The sequence below is a fragment of the Neodiprion lecontei genome, chromosome 3, assembly GCF_021901455.1.
Source record: "Neodiprion lecontei isolate iyNeoLeco1 chromosome 3, iyNeoLeco1.1, whole genome shotgun sequence".
In the NCBI taxonomy this organism is placed as follows: domain Eukaryota; kingdom Metazoa; phylum Arthropoda; class Insecta; order Hymenoptera; family Diprionidae; genus Neodiprion; species Neodiprion lecontei.
Genome location: NC_060262.1, coordinates 190,159 through 208,474, shown reverse-complemented (window position 1 = coordinate 208,474; position 18,316 = coordinate 190,159). Strand labels below are relative to the sequence as shown.

Genomic DNA, 18,316 nt, shown 5'->3' with positions numbered 1-18,316 from the left:
GTGTTTCGCGGGAACCAATGAGAGCGGTGGATTGTGGTGTGACAAGTGGGGCGGTCGGGGTGGGGAGGTTCATAGACGGTTTGCGATTATCACTGGCTGGATGCGTGATGAATAAATACCCTAGGGAGCGTTTAACGCGAGCGGAACGCCGCGAGATGCGCGGGGCAAACGCGATTCGCTGATTGACGTGGGAGAAACGAAGTTTCAGGTAGAAACAAAGATGGGGCGGGAGGGAGAGCGAGGCGAGGAAAGGAAGAAGGAAAGAGCGGGGCACATGGGGCGGCGAATTTTTTCTAAAACTCTTCAGCCCCAGCGTATCTATCCTGGATAATTCGAATTCTGGCACGATGACAGGCCCAGCGACGCGCGACGCATGCGCGTTAGACCGAAATTCGTTCAAAACGGATTGTTAGTTCGCAAAGAGAGCGGCGCGTGTCGATCGCGGCTGCCGGAGCCCCTCCGCCTCCACCATTGTTGATATAAGGGAGGCGATTCGGCGAGTCTGGTCACCTTTCGAGTCGCAGTCTCACAGCGTTCACCTCGGCGTCCGCACAAGTCGCCGCGTTGCGTTCATTCACAGTTGTCTCACTTCGACGCGTATGCAGTTGTAGAGAGATATACGGTAACCACCGCATCGATCGAACTCGATACGAATATACGAACTTGCGGTGTCCAACAGCGATAACCGCCCACCTACGTGTGTATACCGTGCATAGAAAGTAAGAGAAGTAAAAGTGTGATTTGTACGGTGTGTGACCATCCTTCGATCAGTATAATCGTCATGAATTCCTACGGAGAGCTGTCGAGCAACGTGGAGACGAGCAGGTCAGTTTGTTTCTCAAGCCTTGATAATTTCCTTCGAAGATCGAATCGACGACATCCTTCTCCACCACCGCACCTAACGTCTCTTGGTACATAACTGCTCCGCGGCATCGTTCTCTCTAACTTTTAACCAACCTCGTCACCGAATCCCTTGGGCAAATCGGAACGCTCGGATAATATCGGCATAAATCTTACGCGTCAGACGCCACCATCCGTCATCCGTAGGTTGAGGGGTTAGGATAAGGCCAGTTAGTAGTTCTGCTACTGCAGCCATTTCTCTGTTTCGTATTTGTGTTACGAAGCTGTCCGAGCTTACGTGTGTTGGCCTTTTTTTCATACCGATGAAACATTTTGATCGGAACGCTTTCGTTCTACGTACGTACGTCAAGTAGTTATTTATTTGTTTTCTTTTTTTCTGCTAAAATTTGTACTCTACATGGATTGACTGCGACTGAAATTGTTCCACCCAATGACCAAGGGCGGTGGTAACCGGAGTGCGTCATCGTCGTCGACGACTGATCGCATGACAGATAAGTTTCCACGGTTACGTTTTCTCACCGCAGACTTAGCTCAACGTCATTCGGATCCTCGAGAAATTGGAAATTAACGCAACGCGTCTCCTCACCGTTGAAAATTTGTATTGTAACGATCCGTTCCCTCTAATGCCTTTTTAACTATCCTGTAATTAACGCAAGGTTAAAATTCAATGTTTTATAGCCGTAAAAAAAAGGATTAACCCCCCCCCCCCACTTTATTCATATTTTTACCAATCTCTTAGTATCATTCTCGCGACTTTTGACGCCACTATTTTCATACATTTCAACTCAGTTCTCTTTCCGCATTGCTCCGTCACCTTCATCCTCTCCTTTTCCCGTAAACAAAATCTAGTCTCCTCTTTTTTCCTCTGCCTCTCGGATCCAGCATCAGCAGTCTTACAAGAGCAACGTGGCTATGAATTACACAAGTGTAGGAAGTAATTGTAGCAACGATGTGATAGATCCGCGTGTATGAATGGAGGGGTATATTTGTAAATTTGAATATAATATCATTTCGTTATCCTCGGGCCGGTTTCATCACTTTGTTTTTCTGCTTATTTCGCACACACCTACGAGCCTCAGAGATCTGGGATAATCTCCACTTGCGAGATTTAATCATCAATCGCCTCAAAATATACGTCAGCGTTTCGCACGCGTGTAATAATCTCCGTCCAGCGATGATTGGTTCATTTTTTCTCCTATTTCTCATTTTTTCTACGAACAGTGACGTACAGTACGCGTACTTTATAGCAGCGATACCCTCGTGCAGTTACCGCTCAAGTATCGATGTCACGTAGCCCAGTTGTTAGGGGCAGCAGCCTACCTCACGATCAACCAATCAACCAATCGTTCGTTCGCTTACAATCAAGAACGACGACGATTATGTCATATCCAATGTCGAAACGAACCTCTGCGTCTCGACGCTATCTGTGATTATCATCGACTGATATGGCCAATTTTCGAATAATTATTACATACAACGACGCGTTTGTACTTGGCACTTTCTAGAAAATTACTAATTTCATCAGTTGTAATCAATGAATCGTAGGTGTTTCAAGAAAATATCGGTTAATAAGAATATATCAGAAGGAATTCCTGCATCTTCAACTTCTTTACGTACCTGTGACGGAAGAAAAGTAATTATCCGCAGCTGTGCGGATGAAAAGTACGTAAAAGCACACGGCAAATGAAACCGTAGAATAAATAGATATAGAATACGCCATGATTCGTGACTGACGTAGTCGTGACACACTTTGCAGTTCGCTCATCCTCGGCTATAATGGCAAACTACATACTACGGCGGTGCACGTGTACTTTATTACAGTATTATATCCGTTATACATAATATTGACATTTTCGCTATCTTCGACGACACAAAATTTTGCTTGATTATAAGATTTTTGCATCACGTGCCGTATAGCTTGGAATTTGACTTGAACGATGTGCATACTTGAAGCGGCATCGTGTCTTCGATCAAGAGAGTGAAGTTCGTAAGGTTAATGTAACGATTTTTTTTCTTAATTATTATTTCGAAACTGTAGGATCGTCTCAAATTGAGTAATGTATTTTTAAAAAGCATCGTGTATTCAGATTTTAGAAGTTAAACTCGTTTAAAGTCGTTCTAAATATTGAGAAATATGATTTTAGTTTCAATATTTCATTACATTAACGTTACTAACTTCAATCTGGTCGTCAATTGTGATTGTACACGAGCCGACGGTATGGCAGAGAGATTGATAGATCGATCTTCGATGTCTAGCAAGTGTAGACTAGACGTGGCTTACAATTAGACTGATACGACAACAGCTATAACGATAATAATCCCCGATGATATCCTTTCGTTTCAACCGCTGCCCGCGGGATCGTTACGTCTGTGGACCGATGATCAAATTTCTTCATTTTATTTATAAACTTCTTCGTGTTTTAGATTCATAGAGAGACGCATGTGTTGTTATGTAACGCACAGGCACACATAGATACATATACGTATGGTCACGTGACAAATTATATAGATTCCCGTATTGTTGACAAAAATCGCGACTTGTTTCCATTTTGTGTACATATATTATACATTGATATGTGTACATATAAGAGAGAGAGATAACAATACCTAAACCTCGGGTGTGTAGTAAATGGTGAGGCCCTTATTATCCGTAACAATAACAATTGTCAGAATATGGAATTATTACTCGATACAGGAACTCTCGGTTTTTTGAACAATCCATCGCGTATTGCGTGGTGTGAAATGACGATGGGGAATATATCACCCGTTTGTGAGAAAAGAATGGGAAAAAAGTCCGTATATAACATATAATGTGAATAGAAAGAAAGGACGAAGAAGCTTTCTCTTTACACTCTTTTGTGTAACTTCATACAGCACGAAACTCTTTACTATCCCCCCCCCCCTATCGGGCCATTATGCGGTACCGACATTTCTAAATTAGTTTCCATATATTTTCTTCTTTTTTTTTCTAACAATACCTGACTGTAATTGTGTACATCAGAAATATAATCCTCAATCAATGAATGCGCCGTGTCACGTCTTCCAAGGAGAACAATCCATTTCAAGCCATTTGCACTGCTCTCACATACGAATTCGAAGACCCGCGGGTTAATGAGATGCATATTTATTTATCCGCATCTAAATTGAGGACAAAGTATATAAAAATTGATTCTCTTGATTTCCACGCAAGTATTAGGAAGGGTATATGTCATAATAAACAAAGACGATCATCGGATTTTACGCTGCCGGCCACGTGGCTATAAATAACAATCCCGATGCATTTTCACTCGCGCTCGTTTGAGTATTCACGGAATCAGCTGAATACATGTATGGAAATAAACGTAGCCGTTGACTTTACGTCGACAAAGAAGTTTTAAATTTATTTTCGGGAAATTTCACCGCAGTATAATCCCGGACATCTTTTTTCCTTATAACGATATCCGCGTGTCATTATTATTACACAACCTCTTTCCGCGAATATTGTTACGTCTGATTATTGTAGCCTTGATATCCGTACGGCGAAATATAATAAATTGGGAGATTAAAAGAGAAAAGGAAAATAAAATGTCAAGTTACACGGGTGCCGTGCATGTTGTTAATGCTAGGGTACGTTCACTTCGCTGTATTTACTGGCGTCGAGTCGTTTTCTGCGTTGTTGAGAGTCGCTTTTTTCAAGCGGAGTGAAAGGAGTAGAAGAGGGAAGAAAAAACGACGATAAAAATGAACCAGGTTATCGACGAAAGGAAAACGTCACGGGGGAACGCGGGTGGGGAGGCGGTGTAACGAACCCCGATAATCCCCCTGAGAAATATAGAAATATTTCATAAAGTGACGAGAAAACTCGCGACGATATTGCAAAAAGAAAGCGACAGGGTGGAAGAAAAAACGACGATAAATAATAGAACCCACGTTTTCTTTCTCCGTTGCATCAAATTTCGTGGAAATTGTAAGCGGTCATTTTTCGTCAAACTGGAAGTTTGGTTGTGTACATACGTACGTACATGCATGAAATTCCCGAAATTGGAATAACGCGCGAATCACAAGCGAGCAATCTTCCTTAATTCAACTAATTGTACAACCTGATTGAGAAAAAAAATCTGCAAATACTCACAAGATCAAAGAATCAACTTGTGCTTCGTAACGCGATACTCGTAATTCATTAGCGGCGAGCCATTATAGGTTAATCCATAGCCTTGGAAATATTAGAGTTGCCATGTAGTGGCCATGAGAGGATTTTCGCACATGGCATAAACGTGTGTACGATATAATTATATTCACAGACAGATTTCACTACGCGTAATTCACAACCAGAGTCCCGTAGGCATGCATATGAACACCGTAATGAACACAAATTCCAGCTTCCGTTAAAAGAGCTACACAGCTTCTGCGAGTATAAGGTATACCTATTTATGCCTATAACTGTACATACCCAAGGACCGAAGACGCCGAGTAGTCCGTGACTGGCGGCGCTTCGTCTCCACAGTTTTGTAATAATTATCGATATCTACACGTTGAAAAACTCGCGTTGCATAAGGCGCCGGCCGTCTACCTATCTACCTTCCTATCGATCTATCTATCTATCTGTTCGCGCTTCGTTGTCCCCACGTGTATTCATACATATAGGTAGGTGTTCAATGGTATATCCATTTCTGGTGTACACCGCAGATTTCTATTCGGTTGCCTTGCGCCTTTGGGAAATTTTCACTGCCCGTTTCATGCCGCCGTCGCATTAGTTGCGATGTATAATTGAAAAGAGTTACTCATTTAGGTTTGTTCAATAAGCACAAATGTATGTTGTTAGTATTATTATCATCAACCCCTTAGGCCTGTATACGCATAAAATAGTTTGTTACGCATGATAATCAACGACTCCTCCGACCAGGCATAAACGATAAATTGTTAACCAAATGATTTACGCAAGAAATTTGCCCTTAAGAATTTAAGGCTATGCATACGGGGAATGACGTAAGTTATGATACGCACTCTCTCATCGTCAGGCAGTACGTGCCCGCTTTGTAGACTAATGTTCACTCAAAACCAGCCTCTCTCTCTCTCTCTCTCTCTCTCTCTCTCTCTCTCTCTCTCTCTCTCTCTCTCTCTCTCTCTCTCTCTCTCTCTCTCTCTCTCTCTCTCTCTCTCTCTCTCTCTCTCTCTCTCTCTCTCTCTCTCTCTCTCTCTCTCTCTCTCTCTCTCTCTCTCTCTCTCTCTCTCTCTCTCTCTCTCTCTCGCGCCTATATTTTGGGCAAACTATGGTGCGTGCAAATATCACTCGACCTTGCATTCATCGGGCTTCACTCACTCGCGTGTGCTCTCTCTCTCTCTCTCTCTCTCTCTCTCTCTCTCTCACTCTCTCGCTATCCATGGGGTAAACGAAGGCGTGTGCCCACTATTCACGTTCTCTATTCAATATTCTATCTACGTTACACAGTGCAGACGCTATGACAACACAAGTACAAGTTGACAATTCGTAGGTATACGCAATAGCATCGTCACCGGCACAAATACAATAAACCCTTTGAGTCATACATCATTGTGCTGAGTCAACTTTTACAAGAAGATAGTATTATATGGTTTTTTGGGTCGCTGATTATGATTCTGAAATTGGGTTTTGAAAATTCGATGTGGCAGATCCAATTACTTGGAATTTATATGTATACGCGTAGAGGGGTAACTTTCTCGGAAATGAATTATTACTTCAATTTTTGCAATCTTTTTCAATCAATTTGTTTCTAACAATGATAATGTACATTATATCGCAATAATTACTCTCGAGTTTATTACGATATAATCGATATCAAAGGGTTAAAGTCAACTTACACATTATACGTACATACATGCAGGTTTTTCGAAACTGAACTCGATAATCGATTAAAGAATAGAGGCAAAATAAGGTGGCATCGTCACCTTGTCCTGATTACACGCTCACGATGGTAGTAGTTTCGGAAAAAGAAATTGAAAAAGGAGGACGGGAATCACCTACAGCGGACAGCGGAACTGTATCGAGGACTTATCTGTGCCGTTATATCGCGTTGGTGTCATTAGCTGGTCAGACAAACGTAATCGCATAAGTCGTGAGCTCGTCGCGCAAAAGTGATAACTCACAATCAGCTTTTCTCGCATTACATCTGCCATGTACAGTGTTGATTTTATAACTTGCGCCCCGCCGTCTGAATACAATCTTTAAAGTTCTAAAGGCCATTGTTACACGCGGTCAGTTCGTGATGGCGATTACACACGGTGATACGAGATACCTGTACGAAAATCTATGTAACGTTGACGCGCATGCATAGGTATGATGATAAAATATCGTGAATCGATAGGCCGACTTCCTTCCCTCCAGCTATGAATGCACCCACTTACTACTAGAACGTTGAGTACAAGACTTTATCCATGAAATAGGAATAATGGGTATCTCAAGAATTAGCAGTCATGGATTTAAGTTACCTCGTTTGTTTAGTTATTATTTAATTAATCAATTAAGGGAGGTTGATTGGCTGTGATAAACGATGACCTTTGCCTCAATGACGACTCGAACTCTCCAGTTTTCAATCGTAACCTAACGTTTATAGTACCAGTAATTTCACGTATCTGTGGGGGCATTTTAATAATAATAATAATGTTTATTCGCGGGAAAAACTCTTTTACAATTAAATATAATATATATATGTGTGTGACACTTTTAACTGATTTTATAAATTTTAATCATTACTGGATGTATGAGGGATTCTACTTCATACACGAATCATTGAGCGAAAATGAAAAATTCGGACGATCCAGAAACGAACGTAGATATTAACATAAACGGTTGCATTCCAATTACAACCGATCATGTTTATTTTGAAATTGTAACTTGAAAAGATTTAAGTAGGGAGAGTGTTAGAACTAAAATTTTCCCAACAATTTTGTTACAGGACAAGTCTGCGACGCCTGGCGAGGCATGAAGAGACGGAATTCAGCAATGCCAGCATCCTAAACAGTATGGAAAAGTTTGTGAGGACGGTGAACGAGATGGAAGAGACGATCCTGGTGCCAAGCAGGCTGCTAGACTTAGCGGTCGGGGATTCCAACGACACCGTGTCAATGAAGGGAAAGGGTGGCTCGTCGATAAAAGATGCGATGGCAAACACAGACCTCTATCAACTTTACAACATCGTGAACAAGGTTAAGGTGGAGCTTTTGTGGTCCCAGGAATCCCAGGAAGAATTGAAAAACGCAACTACAGCTACCAGCGAAAGACTAGCAGTTGGTCACGTACGACGTCCCAGCACCACATCTATGCAAAGCATCCACAGTGCAGCTTCGATAATCAGCTCAAGCTCGGACTCGGATTCTGATACAGGTATAGAAAATGATTCTGGTATGGAAAGCGAAGAGCCCAGCGATCGTCTGGCTAACATCGCCGCGGACAACTTCAGGCGCCATTTGAGGGGTCTCCACAATAGCATTCACCAAATGACTGAGGCTGCCACCTATCTGACTCTCCGTTACCAAGCCGATGTCGGTGGGGCAGTTTGATTCTCTTAATATGTTGTTATTGTTGTTGTTGTTGTTGTTGTCATTATTATAATTATTATTATTATTATTTCAATTTTAATATTATTCGTCGTTGTATCGTATGAATGTGTATGTCTACGTAGTTGTATCCGATGGTGCTTGAAGCGCCAGTACGTATGTACGGTAGATGGTTCATTTCGACCGTCAACTCAAGGCATTCGCTGTTTTACAACTTTTGAAATATCCACCATTGAATATAATACTATAATTGGATGAAGAAAAGAGGAGAAAAAAAAAGGATTTACAAAGATTAGTTCGACATTATAAATTCCAATGATTTATTTTTTATATATTTTCTATTTATTATTTCATATAGTCTTTCACTGATCTTATCCGATGTTGAATTGTCCAAATTTTATCATTCGGTTTATTGTTTTCGTAGATATTTCATCGCTTCTACTTAACAAGTTAAACACACCGACATGAGTTCAATTTAAAACTTGTAAAATCGTTAGTGCCTTTGCGAGGATATAGTTGTTCTATGTTTGCGTTATTTACAAACAAAAATTAGCTTACTATGAAGAGAAATTGTTTACTGATACACTTGTTTTCATCATTTGATATAAATACTACACGTTGGCAGTCTGCGTTCATCTACTTAGCGGTTAATATTTAATTTCATTACGTATTATTCATGGCTTTTCCTCGAAGACACAGAAAAATGATGACAAACGCAAAGAAAGAAATCGGAAAATCGGAAAACCGCACACACACACAAACACACACCAAAATGCATTAATTTATGAAGAATAACATGTATATCAAAGTTTCATAGGTCATACGTGCAAGTCATGCTTTTGAAATCTGTCACGTTGAGATCATTGAAACAGAACTTCTGTATTCTACCCTTGGAGCTGTTTTCATTAGAACCTGTCAATATAATCATAAAAAATACAATTTCCGCTTTTGTTTTTCTTTTTTTATATCTTATTCCATGTTAACGTTTATCAGTCAACTCAAGTTCATACTTGAAAAATGATACCAATTTATATAAATTGGGAAAAATAAAAAAGAGTTATGATAAGAAGGAAATCCATGAAACTTTCATATTCAGCCATGTTTGTTGCCCCATCTACCTCAAGCTTATAAATCAGAGGTTAAAAGTCTAATAAAAACAATGACATAAAGTCTAAAAAGTTGTCCGTCAATATTTCTGTATCTATTGAAATGCATATTTAATATCAGTCATACAAGCTGTATGACTTTGTTTCTTCTTTTCGTCAACTTCTACCTGTACACGATGTCCTAAGAAAGAAAATAAAATGAACAATTCCGATTTGGACTTGTGAGGAAAACAAAACTGTCAAAGTTTGAATTTCAAGAAAATAATGGGTAGCACAGGGTTGGTGGGTCTAACAAACTTTTAAATGTATGCAATTCGTTAATTTTCACCTTTAGGTTTTGAATGTATGAACGACTACGTAGATTTTGAACAACTGCATTTCATTCAACTGCAAGCAGGATATTGACATTTCCATTCAGTTATTTTGCTCCCCAATGAGCAAAATATCGGTTTTGTTGAATAATTGAGTCAAGATCTCTATAAACCATAAAAGGAGGGTTCCGTCTCATCGATTGATTTTCACAAATTCCAACCTGTTGTCAGTACATGCTATACATATACGTTATTAAATCAAATTCTTCATGTGATTATAATAATAATAATTTCATAAGTGAGAGAATTAACGTATTGTAAATAAGGTTAGGGTATATTATTATAATATGATCATTATTTATTTTTTATCGCATTATTATTTTTTAAGTAAGAGAACGTAAATTGTAAACATATATGTATACACTATATGTATACATTATATGCTTATAATACGACTATTGTTTTGCGCAGGCATTCTTGCATATTGATATGAAAATTTGAACTTCGATCTTTTATGCAAGCAAACATGACATATATATTCAAAAGCATTTTTTTTTTATATTCATTCAATACTTTCATTTATCTTATTTCGTCAACCTAATTGTAAGCTTTAATTAATTAATCATTAACTATGCTTGGTGTCAATAATGACAATGACGTTATTTAAAATTTATAATGTAAAGAAAGTTTCGGATTACCGTACCAACTACTTATATTTATCATTTTGTATGTGAAAGCCTGTGCATAAAAATTTATATTAGAGCAAAGATCGAACTGTTGTTGCAGCGTACCGTTATTTGATTTTATTTATTTTCTTTTTGTTTGATTGAAATATTTATGACCTCTTTCTTTTGCTCTTGTATATAATTTGTATATATGAACATGTAATATATAAATCACCTAAGTAGGTACATTACAACGTCACACTATTCTACCTTTTATACAAATTTAATTACATACACAAAATTCTGCTTTTCTGTCAAATGTATAATTTAAAAAGCAAGAACAAAATAAAACAGGGAAAGAACACCGCATATGAAACAGCATCCGATTACACGTCGAGAGATAAAATACGTGTAACGATTATCGATAACTACATGCATAAATGTGTCCGGTACTGTTCGCGGTTAGACGAATTGTCAAGTTTTCTCTAACAATTAAAGTTAAACAAAATATGTTCATTTCAACACGAATTTTAAAAGTATAATAAATGTTATGTAGATTTTACACTATGACGAAACTTCATTTCAGAATCCTACTCGTCTTTTACTTATGTCAATTTTCCATATCATTATTTCGCTGACCTTCGCTACAGCTAAAAGATCTCTTGAAGTCTTACTTAAATATTATAATTATAAGATTCAGTATTACATTCATCGTTGCATGCTTTTAAATAGCTTGCCAGCGTTATTTACTCTACAGGATCAACATCTCGCAAGATTGAAGTTAGTAACGTTATCGTAATGAAACATTGGGAAAATAATCACTATTGTCTTAATTTTACAATGATTTTTAAGGAACTAAGATTTCTTAATACGGGTGTTTTATTTTATTACGATTTATTGAATTTCAGATAATTGCAAAATCGCGAAATACAGGTCTTTCTTCAGCATGAATCGTTACGATAACGTTACTAACTTAAGTATGATAAGATCTCGTCATTAGAATGTCGGAGCGTTCTTGATTAATCGGAGCTTCAGGTACACTCCGTATTCGAAAAAATTTGCTGGCAATCATTTCATTTGGCTCTGTTCAGCGAACGAGGCCGACTTTCGAGGATGACATACGTCGTCTAGTTAATCGTTCACGTATGTAGACGGATAAGAGGCATAAGCAGTTACGAATCATGCGACTTACCGGAGTCGTAACTCGTCGATGATCCTGCATCCTCAACTCCATGATATTCCGTAATCCATGCGTAATCCATAAATTCACATTATCATTTCACTTCACGCACACTAGCAAAAACTAAACCTGGACTTGTTCTTTTGTCTCTTTTATACAGGCGAACAGAAACAAAGCACTGTCGATATGACGCGGCAGAATCCCGCCGAAAGTGAATCGTTGCAAGGTTCAGTCAATAGATAGGTCGATACCTAGATTATTTTTATCATTACTCACATGCAGTTAATGCTCATTTGCATAAAAACCGCCTATCATCAACCTCACAATTACCCTCAGTAGCAAATCTCTGAAAAATGACGAAAATTAACTCGGAATCGAGTCGTAAAATAAAGATTACCACGTTATCGGTCGATCATTCTAATAATTTTTTCCGAATTCGGTCGTTACGCAGCGAACGCGTACACAAGATGTATCCTTCAGGTGCCTTCAAAACGTCATAAACCCTTCAATACAATAGAATCCGATATTTCGTAGACAAACATTGTCGGAAAGATGTCTTATTACCCCCGAAAAAGATCCGAGATCGTTGTATTGCGCAACTCTTTCACGATTCGAAAACTCTCATCACATGCACTTTAGTCACACCAACCACCCAAAACTTGTGTATTAACTCAACTAACGATTTTTTACACAGTATTTCACGTGGACCTGACTATAACCATTTTTATACACATACAATTAAGGATTTACAGCGAAGCGGACAGGGAAGACGTAATGCCCGGGTGTCGGCTACACCAACACTGATTTCAAACTACATTCGATGCAACAGTGTTTTGTTTAACGTTTCTTCCTTCGATATATCGTTCGGCCGAGTTGAGACGCATCAATCCGCAACTTCTCTCCAATGAATTCAAACTTCAACAGTTCAACCATGAATCAGACATACGTATAAAAATAATTACCTCACCCTAGCTCTAATCGTTGACTGGCTGTAATTGAACTGATACATTTCATTTAATTTCCTTGGGATGATGGATACACTGTCGAATGAAACAATACAAATCAGAAAATCGATCAAGATGGCCGAGAAACAGTCTTTTATTTTACAAATTTTGTAAAATATTTAGATGAATACCATCAATTAGCAATTTCTCGCTTTTTTTAACAATTCCTTGTTTTTTTTTTTCCAAACGGCCAACTTCACTTTGAAATAAGTTAGCACTTGTTATTAAATTTATATTTTCAGCAATACCACTATCGCTTTCAACTTAATTTATAATTCGAGAAAGACTCATTTGAATACAAAGATTACAGTCTTAAAGAAAGTATAGAAAATTTCAGGTCTTATATGGTATAATGTGTACAAAGTTAAAAAATCGTCTAGTAATCGTCAGATTACGTATCTTATTATTTACAAAACTATTACACGTCTGATAGATCGTCTGAATTAAACGCTTACCATTTTTATAACTGCGTGGTCTCATATTTTACTGCAAAATCGACCTATTGTCGTATAATATAATTAATATAACGTTAAAAATACGTAGGGCTAAAATAAAATATACTAATTTCTTCCGCAAACATGTTGAAATCAGCTGATATCGACAGCGGCAATAAGCTCTTTGATGTTAGTGTACTCGGGATCACTGCTAAATATTTCCAAGAGTTCGGCAAAGTTCGGGCGATCCACGGCTGAGTATGACCAGCAGCGTTTCATTACCGTGTAAATATGCTCCGGACATTTATCCGGTTTTTCAAGACGTTCGCCATTCTCGACCAGTTGAATTACCTACAACCATGGAGAAAGTAATAGTCACATCAATTTTCTTGAACGATCCTTTTTATCGGTTAATGAAAGTAAACTTACATCTACTCCGCGTCGATCTCCGTACGGCTGATCTCCGTAAGAAAACATTTCCCACAGCGTAACCCCAAAACTCCATACATCGCTTGCGTTAGAAAATGTACCGAAGTTGTATGATTCCGGGGCATACCTGGTGATGGTCAAAATTTCAAAGAATTGAGATCAAAGGTGAAAAACTGGTGATCAATATTTTATATTTCAGTAGAAATAATAAATACAGATACACGAGTGACCATATCGTCATCATCGTCCAATGACTTTTGGCACATATTTGTATGTGTAAGGCATCAGAATTTTAAGAGTTACCACTTTATTGGCCATTTTCCACCCTCGCTAGCTCTGTAGTAATCGTTGGAACCAAACGTTCGTGAAAGTCCAAAGTCACTGATCTTGGCTTGATGTCTGGAAGCAAGTAGAATATTTCGTGCAGCCAAATCCCTATGCACAAGTCGGAGTTCCTCCACGTACTTCATACCTGAAAGAATACTATAGCGTTTAAAAGTTGAAACACCAACTGGTCGACAATTATACCAGTGAAAAATGCGTTTCCTCACCACAAGCAATCTGCGATGCCCATATTTTCAGTTCGTAGTTCGGGTTTACTCGGTCGGGAAATTCTAGAAGATATGCCAGCATTGAGCCGAGTGGAACTAATTCTTGAACCTGAAATACAGGTAAAATTGTTTCCACAACTTGCTAGTGCTACAGATATCAGGTACAAATTAATCAAAAATTTAAATACATTCAATTATACCATGAGCAAGGGTGGTCCTAAGGAAAGCCCGATGAGCCTGACTATGCAATGATGGTTGAGAGACATCATAACGCGCGCCTCTCTCAGAAATTCGGCACGAGTGGCTTCGCTGTGAGATTCGTGAAGTGTCTTGATTGCAACTGGTTCCCGAACACCTGTCGGAGCATCATACACTCCTTCGTAGACTGATCCGAATTCACCTTCGCCAAGGACGCCTCCAAGGATCAAATTTTCTCCCGGAATGAACTCTGCGAATATAAATTCACTTGAATGCATTGGAATACATTGCTGTATGCGAAAAAAACTACGATCCAATCACTGAAATATGCATTACCTTGGATTTCCCGTGCTTCTGAATTCAAATTAGCATCAAAGTTTGTCTCATTAGCCGTGACTGGGATATTGTAAGATGAAGATTCGTCAATGTCAAGATTTTGAACAGAGTCAGGCTGAGTTGAAAAAGATGTGGTCTCTAGTAGTGTTGCATCTCTAGAAAATTTGCCTCTCTTAGCCGTTGACTGTCTCGATTTATTGAGTGTGTTCTATCAAAGAAAACATATTTTCACGAACGAAGAGACAATACAAAACGCCTGCACGCTCTTCCTCAGTTAATTTCTACTCACCCCATTAAATATAGACGAAGGCATTTCAGGAACCGGTGGTCTTGGTATTGGAGCAATAGGATGAAGCAGAGGCCCAGGGAGGCCATCGGGCATACACTGATAATATTCTACGACGTGTTCCAGGGAAACGAGGTAGGGGCCATTATCAATAAACAACAAGTCCCCCTGTACTAATGCAATAGAACATTAAAATAACGTGAAGAATGAAAATGGGCGAAAACACAAGCCAAGGTTACATCTAAAACTGCGTAATGATAAATACTTTAAGAATACAATGTACGTGCAATAAGCATGGCTGACCTTTCTTTGTATTTGGAAATGGTACGCTTGCTTGTGGTACATAACTGTGAGTACGTAACCACCGCGGTGACGATCGCTAAACCGAACTAAAAATGATCCGTCAACGTCACCATGTTTGTGTAAAAGAGCGACTGCCTCGGTTCTATCTAGTGTTCCGTGGTACCAATTGCAGCGTTTTTCTTTTGGAGCAGGTCCCTGATAATCGCCTGAAGAAAATAAGCGGTAACCAAATAATTTATGGCTAACATTGTTGACTTTTAAATATTTCTCACAATACCCTAACAACTTACACAACAGCTTTGCACATTCCACATGACCGTTTCGCTTAGCAAGATCAGCCGGTATATCATCTTCCATAGTGCGAGGATTGACAGGCGCGTTCATGGAAAGTAATACTTGTATCACCGTATTGTGTCCCCTACTAGCTGCTTCATGCAGAGGAACCATACCTGAAAAATATGCTAATAGAGTGGAGTATTTCGATCTTTCTATACTTATTTTATGAACAAAACCGTTCTGATCAGTGTTATCGAATAGTCAATGAAGTATTTAGTATACATGCCACCAGGACTTACCTGTCTTTGTGTTTCTTGCCTGAATATTTGCTCCACCCGTTATTAGTATTCGAACGGTACTTGGTAAATTACTTTGACATGCATACTGAAACGCAACACAAAAAAGAAACCAAGAGTAACAACGTGAGAACACAAAATAATGAACCAGGTGATTTGGAAAACTATCGAAAACGAACATCAAGTACTGAGTGTATAATGACACAAACTAAAAATCACAATACCAATATGAAATTTATTGAACAAGAGGTAAAGTGTGAATATTCACAAAGGTACAGTGTAAAAATGTATAATAACTATCTTGGGATGGTAAGAATCGTTAATAATTCTTATCAAAATTGTGACGGAAATGAAACATGTAAGGGTGACAACAGCTCTACAGATGAAAAAAAAAAAAAAAACAATCAAATCCCACTCCACATTATTTCAGACTCACGTGTAGGGGTGTATAGCCAGCAGAATCCCTGCAATTAACGCTGGCTTTATTTTGAATCAGTTTTCGAAGAATTTCATCCGCTCCGTTCATTGCTGCTAAATGTACAGCAGTTTGACCCAGTTGATTTTTGGCATCCAGACTTCTATACCCGCACTTCAGCAGCTCTGAGACTATAGTGTAATTTCTCTGTACGGAATTTATAGAAGTGTTCAATATCATCGACAAGCACTGATAAATGAATAAACTAGTAGTAGCTAGTTAATTCTACCTGAACAGTCGCTCTGTGAAGAAGGTTCGTTCGTCCATGCCGCCTGGTATCGTGGGGTGGCGGTTTACCAATGCGAGGGTTGCGCAAAACCGTTTCAAGACCATGATGACTATCTTGATAATATTCGATCAGAGTATCCAACCCATGAATTGTTGTTTCATCATCTGTTGGTGTTTCATAAAAAATTAACCAAACTGCGACAAAAATTATAAGAATACATATGGAATGTGTAAATCGGTAGGTAGATAATCTTTACGATTGTCGAGTCGCAGCATGTTACTTACCTATTGAGAAAAAAGCATCCTCCTCATGTTTCCTAATTTGATAATGAATCACTTCACCATTGTGGAGAACAGATAAGACGTAATCCCCCAAGGACGAGCTACTGTTTCTTACTAAAAATGTGCCATCCTCTGTTCCTTCTGAAAAATTAATATTATCAGAAAAGGGATAAGCACAAGACAACTTCTTTTTTCTTCTTTCACTATTATTCCAATTTCAATAACCATTAACACATTATTACAGTTAAAACTTCAAATCACACAAAAGGATTTTATAAAAACAAACAAAGTTGATACACTGTACTTTTTATTGAATCTCTCAAAAAAATATCTCTTTAAACACTTACTATGATTTATAATATACAAAGAGGTGCAAATCATTACGAGGTTCGATACTGACACATAGAATAAATGGAATAAAAGATGTTCAGTGTTCACGGAACAACAGGACGCCAAATGATGACCATAAATCACCAGTAAATTAACTAAGGTACCATATGCAAAAAGTACAATTACAACATCTATCGATTTCAATACAACAAATTGCTAAATTCTCTAAATGGCATCACTGAGAGTGTACGTACATGCGAGTGTTGAAAAATTGTTTACAAACTTGGTTAGAAAATTGACTCAGTGGCAAGGGGTATTTTCAAACAAATTTTGTTGATAACTACACATGGATAACCATGAAGTATATGACATTAGGTCGGAAGCTTACAAAGTCGAAGCCGTCTCAACCAAGTCTGACATTAGTGTTTCCGAGCTTTGGTACTCTGGGTATGTTTCAAGACGCCGAAAAGCTAGACATTTTTCACAAGCTGCAAGTGAAATTTGAACGTAAGAAAATAAGACAGAGATTATAAAACACACTGGGTCTCGTCCCTTCTGTTAAAAATGTTTCGAGACGAGCAGTAAAGTATCAAACATTCAACAAAACAGGTTAGAAGAATAAAATATATATATTAAGTTGCGTGAGTTTAGTTGAGGAGCAAATAAATAATATCCTGATTCTGAATTACGTTGAAACAATAGTGTAACATGGAAGATAAAATGGCCAAAGAGCATTGTTGTGACATATCCAAGGAGGGCGATCGATGATGCAAATCGATGCAAATCACTATCCGTTAAATGCCGAGTAACGTTTTACGCACGTAGGCATAAAAACGTATGCACACTTAATAATCCACAAATAAATTCCGCATTACCTTCCTTCAACATATTTTCCGCATCTTGACGAGAAAGATCTCCGTGATACCACGCTATGTTTTCCTCGCTGCCCATTCTTAGGGTGTTTTCCAAGTACAATAATACTACACACACGCATGCACGAACGACGGACACAATATGATGTTCATTAATTCATAACGCAGTTCGTGTAGTGTTACGACGGTGGTAATATACAAACTGACAAACGATCCGTTCAAATATAATACATACGTAGCGTGAACGGTAACATTTTACACCAGTTGTCCAGTGATTCATCGAAGTAACAATGATTAATTTGATATTTCAGTTTCGATACTCATGAACCTCATGAACAAGTAACGTCGCGTTTATCCAACACAGTCCATAGGTATGAACTG

The 18,316-nt window shown here is 38.5% G+C and overlaps 3 protein-coding genes across 5 annotated transcripts in view; 1 reads left to right on the top strand and 2 right to left on the bottom strand.

The window, feature by feature from the left end:
* The window catches only part of LOC107226047 (leucine-rich repeat and transmembrane domain-containing protein 2), a 31,502-nt gene extending 18,930 nt beyond the window's left edge, over positions 1–12,572 (bottom strand). The window contains exon 1 of the mRNA XM_046733311.1: positions 11,648–12,572. Coding sequence (XP_046589267.1) covers positions 11,648–11,689 — 42 coding nt within the window. The 5' untranslated portion in view covers positions 11,690–12,572. The remainder of the gene's footprint in view (positions 1–11,647) is intronic.
* Positions 481–11,017, top strand: LOC107226049. Of its 2 annotated transcripts, none has more exons than XM_015666721.2 (2): positions 481–825; positions 7,773–11,017. In XM_015666721.2, exons 1-2 carry the CDS (start codon positions 782–784, stop codon positions 8,374–8,376), a joined length of 648 nt encoding a protein of 215 aa, XP_015522207.1. In that variant the 5' UTR covers positions 481–781; the 3' UTR covers positions 8,377–11,017. The 2 variants fall into 2 exon arrangements, with proteins under 2 accessions (XP_015522207.1, XP_046589271.1); XM_046733315.1 differs by lacking the exon at positions 481–825 and adding an exon at positions 2,401–2,523.
* Positions 12,573–12,715: 143 nt separating the features above from the next.
* On the bottom strand, positions 12,716–18,309 carry LOC107226052 (tyrosine-protein kinase Shark). 2 transcript variants are annotated; one of them, XM_015666728.2, is made up of 14 exons: positions 18,171–18,309; positions 16,737–16,874; positions 16,453–16,616; positions 16,185–16,370; positions 15,752–15,836; positions 15,467–15,625; positions 15,177–15,382; positions 14,877–15,041; positions 14,588–14,795; positions 14,254–14,501; positions 14,054–14,162; positions 13,806–13,974; positions 13,503–13,629; positions 12,716–13,424 (listed from the first exon to the last, which is right to left on the bottom strand). In XM_015666728.2, exons 1-14 carry the CDS (start codon positions 18,187–18,189, stop codon positions 13,227–13,229), a joined length of 2,181 nt encoding a protein of 726 aa, XP_015522214.2. In that variant the 5' UTR covers positions 18,190–18,309; the 3' UTR covers positions 12,716–13,226. The 2 variants fall into 2 exon arrangements, with proteins under 2 accessions (XP_015522214.2, XP_015522213.2); XM_015666727.2 differs by lacking the exon at positions 18,171–18,309 and adding an exon at positions 17,939–18,099.
* Positions 18,310–18,316: the final 7 nt, after the last annotated feature.

Coding starts and splice junctions, on each gene's coding strand:
- LOC107226049 (XM_015666721.2), top strand. CDS start 782: ATGAATTCCTACGGAGAGCTGTCGAGCAACGTGGAGACGAGCAG. Junction 826..7,772: donor AGCAACGTGGAGACGAGCAG/GTCAGTTTGTTT, acceptor ATTTTGTTACAG/GACAAGTCTGCGACGCCTGG.
- LOC107226052 (XM_015666727.2), bottom strand. CDS start 18,014: ATGGGCAGCGAGGAAAACATAGCGTGGTATCACGGAGATCTTTCTCGT. Junction 14,163..14,253: donor TAGGACCACCCTTGCTCATG/GTATAATTGAAT, acceptor CCTGTATTTCAG/GTTCAAGAATTAGTTCCACT. Junction 13,975..14,053: donor GGCATCGCAGATTGCTTGTG/GTGAGGAAACGC, acceptor GTATTCTTTCAG/GTATGAAGTACGTGGAGGAA.